Below are 4,700 nucleotides of genomic sequence, written 5' to 3' on the forward strand. Positions count from 1 at the left end.
AAAAAAAAAAAAAAAAAAAGCAAAGATCTGGGGATGGCAGGGTTCCTGAGGTGCCCACAAGTGAGCCACCTTTTAGCAGGGGTATAATGAACTTCCTAGGATATTTCATTGATGTTTTCCACCTTGTCTCTTTAGGCCCAAGGTGGTGGTTGTAGTCCAGCAAGTGGGCCCCTTGACCAGTTGGGAAAGTCTGCTACATAGTGGCTGAAATGGGAGGCCTGGCTGGATGGAAGAAGGAAGAATAGGAGGGCTCTCTTACCTTTCCGCATTTGCCACCTGAGGCACTAAGCACAGATCAGCCATGGATACCTGAAATGGGATCAGGTGGGTTTGTGTTGGGGTAAGCACCCCAGACTCAGTGTGTCTACTGCAACTACGTGGAGGGTGCCACCCTGACGTTCCCATCTGCCTAGGCTCTTCCACCCATCTCTACCACCTCGCCCTCACCCTTGTCTCCCCTGGGCTATCTGGCTGTCCCCCACAGCCACAGTGCTGCTTCCAGGCTAAGCTCCACTTGCCCTGCCAAGCAACCGTGTGGGTGGCCAGAGAAAGTCTGCTTCCCTTGGTGATATTGTCATGCTTATTAAAACTGCTATTATCAGGCACTTAGCGAGAGTTTCCAGCAGAGAGCTGATGCCTCAGGAGCCAAGGAAGCAGAACTATCACAGGCTCAGAGTCAAAGTCCACAATATTAAGGATATCTGAGGGGCCCTGAATTCTAGAGTCTCAGAATTGAGAAGGGAGATATCATCTAGTCCAACTCCTCAGCTGATGCCTGGCCTACCTGGCTGTCTCAGAGGGCAGCCTTCTGACTTCCTCTTAGGGCAGATTAGGAGCTCTCCATAAGCTGACTGCCTGGCCAGAGATCGTGACAAGAAGAGATCTGGCATGTTCATACATGAGCCTCTGCAAGAAGCCTGGAGTCCTGGGGAGGAGATGGCTATGTGGGAGACAGGGGCAGCCTGACGGCCACAGGAGGAGGAGGAGGCCTGGTGAGCAGGTCTGGGGACACTTACCTCATCTCCCACACAGAATTTCCCTGCTGTGCCCTGCAGAATCTGCTCCAGGGCTGTGGGGAAAACATGAGTCATCTCACTCTGGGTACGGAGAGGGGACATCAGCCTTCCTGAGTCTTGGCCTCCACAGTTGTGAATGAGTGGTCATCTAACTGAAGGCTAGAGCATGGCTGCTGGAAGATTTGTCACAGTCAGGACTGGAGAGTTTCTAGGACCAAGCCTGGTTCTTCAAGCCCAGCCACAACCGCCCAAGTGGCATAGGTAAGATAAACTGGCCCAGGCCTCAGCTCTCAAACTGGCAGGTCCAGGCATTTGCTGGTCCTGACTTAGCCAGAGTGGGCAATGAAGCAGTAGTTGGGCCATGATCCAGTTGTGTAGGACTGTGGGCCTCCCGCACTGAGATTCCTCAGTGCTGGAGCCTGAGGTCAGGCTTAAAGGTCTGCCCAGTCTGCTGCCTCCTAGCCCTGCCCTCACTGCTGCTGCTGTCAAGATCAAGACAGCCCGGGAAGTTGGTAGGATGCTCAGGGCCCTGTGCTCCAGGGTCATTTCTCTGAGAGGTCACTCCAAAGAACTTTACAGGAAGACTCACCATTAAAGCCAGAACTGATGGCCTTCTGAGCCCAGGGCAGCTGGTTCTCCGTTCCCACTTGCGTCAGGACAGACAGGTTCTGCGCAACCCAAGGAAATCTGATTTTTTGAGACTAGCCTTGGCCTGCCCCTCAGCTGAGTTCCTCCCCTCATCTGCCTCTGGCTCTTCCTCGCATCCACTCCTCCCTCCTCCCATGGACTCCGTGGACCCCTTGTTGCCCTCATGGCTCTGAAGCTGGAGGAAGGGAGCCAGCTCAGCAGCCACCTTCTCAGGCTGCACCCCTGCCTCTCCCCCCAGCTGTCTGAAAGCCCTGTGCCAGAATGGAGGCACAGGATGCCACCATGGCTATGGGAGGCATGACCACACCCCGAGGCTCGTTTCCTCTGAAACCATGCTTTTCTTTCCTTTTTTTGAACTCTCTCTTATGAAGAGAGGCAGTTCAGTGCTGGTTGGGGGTACAGAGGGAAAGGACACAGATGTTGAGACTGGTGCACCCTCCACCCTGGGAGCCATTTCACTTCTGCTTCTGCTTCCTGTAAATGGGATGTACGTCTGCTGCAGTCTGCTTTGTTAAAACAGCAAGATGACACAGGAGTAGGGCACGGTGCACAGGCGTCCTGACCTCGACCACTGCCCTGCTGCTACGTAGCTGTGTCACTCAGTGAAGGCATCTCGCCTTTCTGGGCTGTTTTCTCACAAAATCAGGAGCTGTCACAGAACAGTCTTAATATTTGCTTTTCTGTCTCACCAATCAATGAAAACTTAAAAGTAAATAAATAAAAATAAACCAGCTGGGAAGGGCTGGGGATGTAGCTTAGTTTAGTGGCAGATCACTTCCCTAGTATGTATGTACAAGGCCTAGGGTCAATCCCTGGCACCACAAGAAAAAGAAAAAATAGTTATAGAAAAAAATGAAACAAAACAAAAACCAAAAAACCAGCCAGGTATAGTGCCACAGACTTGTAATCTCAGGACTCTGAGGGGCTGAGGCAGGAGGACCCCAAGTCTGAACTCAGTCTGGGCATCCTAGCAACTTAGAGAGACCTAACTGCAATGTGAAAAGGGCCATCTAGGTCTGGCAAGATAGCTCAACAGACTAAGCGCCTGCTTAGACAAGTAAAGGGATCGGGGTTCAATCCCCAGCATTCCTTGGCGTGCAGCGCCGGCCCTGCCCCACCCCAGAGACGGGGCATGGCGCACACGCCTGTAATCCCAGTGGGGGGCGCTGATAACAGGAGGATCACTAGGAGACTGAGCTGTGTAGTGAGACCTTGTACCAAATACAAAAATAAATAGATAAATAAAAGGGCTGGACGTACAGCTCAGTGCAGAGGTCCTGGGCTCAACTCCCAGTTCTGGGAAAATGATATCTACTATGAGAATCCCAATATAAGGGCACCTGGGAGACACTACAGACTTAGTTCTAGACCCTGACAAGAAGGCAAACATTCCAATAAAGTAAGTCAGGCAGAATTTTGGTTTTGTGTTCATAAAATTTCATTTACACTGTACACTACAGTCTATTAGTCAAGCAGTGTCATTATGTCTAAAAAATGTACACATCTTAGTTTTAAAAATCCTCTACTGTGTAAAAAAAAAAATGCTAACAATCACCTGAGCTGTTGGGGAAGTGGTACCATTGGACTGATGTGGTGATGAGACCAACATGACTAACACAAACTTTCCATGTTAAAAAAACCTTTGAAGTGTAACACCAGGTGCAATAAAATGAGATATGAAATGTGTATGACAGACAACAGATAAATGTTGGGAGCCTGGACCCAAGCCTGTTCAGCTCCTCCCTGGCCTCCCTGCCCCCCAGACGTGCCCTTGGAGACCTAGCACTTCCTAGAACACAACTGGGGACCTACGAGGGTGGAGGATTTCTTAGATGCCGGCTCCCTTTTGCTCATGGTTTAGGTCACAGCCTCTGAGAATTCTTTGCTGTCTTCTTGCTACCTTGAACCTTAAGCTGGGCACCTGCCTGGGGACCTGCCATAGCTGGTGTGTAGGGGCACGAATGCAGAGGCAGGCAAGGGGGTAAGAGCACAGGCGCCTCACCTGCAGGGGCTGGATGCCACCAGCGATGAGGTCGGAAATCATGCGTACACTGGCCCTCTTCTTCAGGTCTCGAGGCAGGAGTCGTGGAGTGGGCCGAGTCTCCTCTAGGTACTCAATGATGGCCAGCTGTCCAGAGAGGGCACTGAGAGAGCTTGGAACCCCAAACCACAAGGGACAGGGCCAGAAATCTCTTCCTCCAGTGCTATCTTCTCTTCCAAACACTCTTCGGCTGGAGCCCTACGAAGCCTTTAGGACCTTATGTTGCACAATTTCATCTCCCGGATGCCCTGCTCTCTGCTCATCTCCCAAAATAACCTCTCTCTGACAAATACTTATTGAGCCTCAACTATTCGCCCCTTCTCTACACATAGACAAGGAAGAGACACGCGGTCTATCGTGCACAGAACTGCTCCATACTCACCGACTGGCCAATGATGATTCCATCAATCTTCAGGGCTGGCACCTGCTTCATTGGATTCAGCATCTGGAAGTCCTTGGAGAACTGTGGATACCAGGTTATGGTGGGCTAGGCTGCCTGCCCTGAGTTGGCTAGAACAGAGCCAAGCAAGCAGGAAAAGCCCAGGCTTACCACTCCTCCACACTTCTTTAGGGAAGGCCCTAGCTCCTAACCCTAAGATAATCCAAAGGGGATCCATGCAGCAGCTCAACTCCTAGCAGCTGCTGAGCTTCATCCCAATGGCCTGGCCATGTGCTTTTCCCCGCATCTCATACTGTGGCCACCAAGGCAACTCCTACCATAGCCAGCTAGCCAGGGAGCCCAGTACGGGGCCTGGACCACTTGCCACTCACCAACATGCAGTGAAGCACTAGAGCTCAGAGGGAGCGATACTGAGCTTGGAATAAAGGCCCATGCCCTGGCTCCTCTTGCAGTGCAACTTACCACCTTGTCCCACAAGAGTCAGCAACATTCTCCAGCCATAGAGACCACGGGTCAGAGGTGTAATTCTTGGAGACAGACCACTGCCCACACCTCCCAGTCTGCTGTTCTCCAAGGTCCAAATCCACACTGTGGT

The 4,700-nt window shown here is 51.6% G+C and overlaps 1 protein-coding gene across 2 annotated transcripts in view; it reads right to left on the reverse strand.

The window, feature by feature from the left end:
• Positions 1-4,667, reverse strand: part of Gstz1 (glutathione S-transferase zeta 1) — a 5,512-nt gene extending 845 nt beyond the window's left edge. Inside the window, exons 1-5 of one of the 2 annotated variants that reach the window (XM_023702213.1) lie at positions 4,088-4,209; positions 3,667-3,792; positions 1,606-1,684; positions 1,017-1,069; positions 260-309 (exon numbers count right to left, since the gene is read on the reverse strand). In XM_023702213.1, the coding sequence (XP_023557981.1) occupies positions 260-309; positions 1,017-1,069; positions 1,606-1,684; positions 3,667-3,792; positions 4,088-4,150 (371 nt within the window). In that variant the 5' untranslated portion in view covers positions 4,151-4,209. Of the gene's footprint in view, positions 1-259; positions 310-1,016; positions 1,070-1,605; positions 1,685-3,666; positions 3,793-4,087 lie in introns of both variants that reach the window. The other variant, XM_023702221.1, reaches the window with a different exon arrangement.
• Between the last annotated feature and the right edge of the window lie 33 nt (positions 4,668-4,700).

Source organism: Octodon degus, unplaced genomic scaffold (genome assembly GCF_000260255.1).
Source record: "Octodon degus isolate 3935 unplaced genomic scaffold, OctDeg1.0 scaffold00007, whole genome shotgun sequence".
In the NCBI taxonomy this organism is placed as follows: domain Eukaryota; kingdom Metazoa; phylum Chordata; class Mammalia; order Rodentia; family Octodontidae; genus Octodon; species Octodon degus.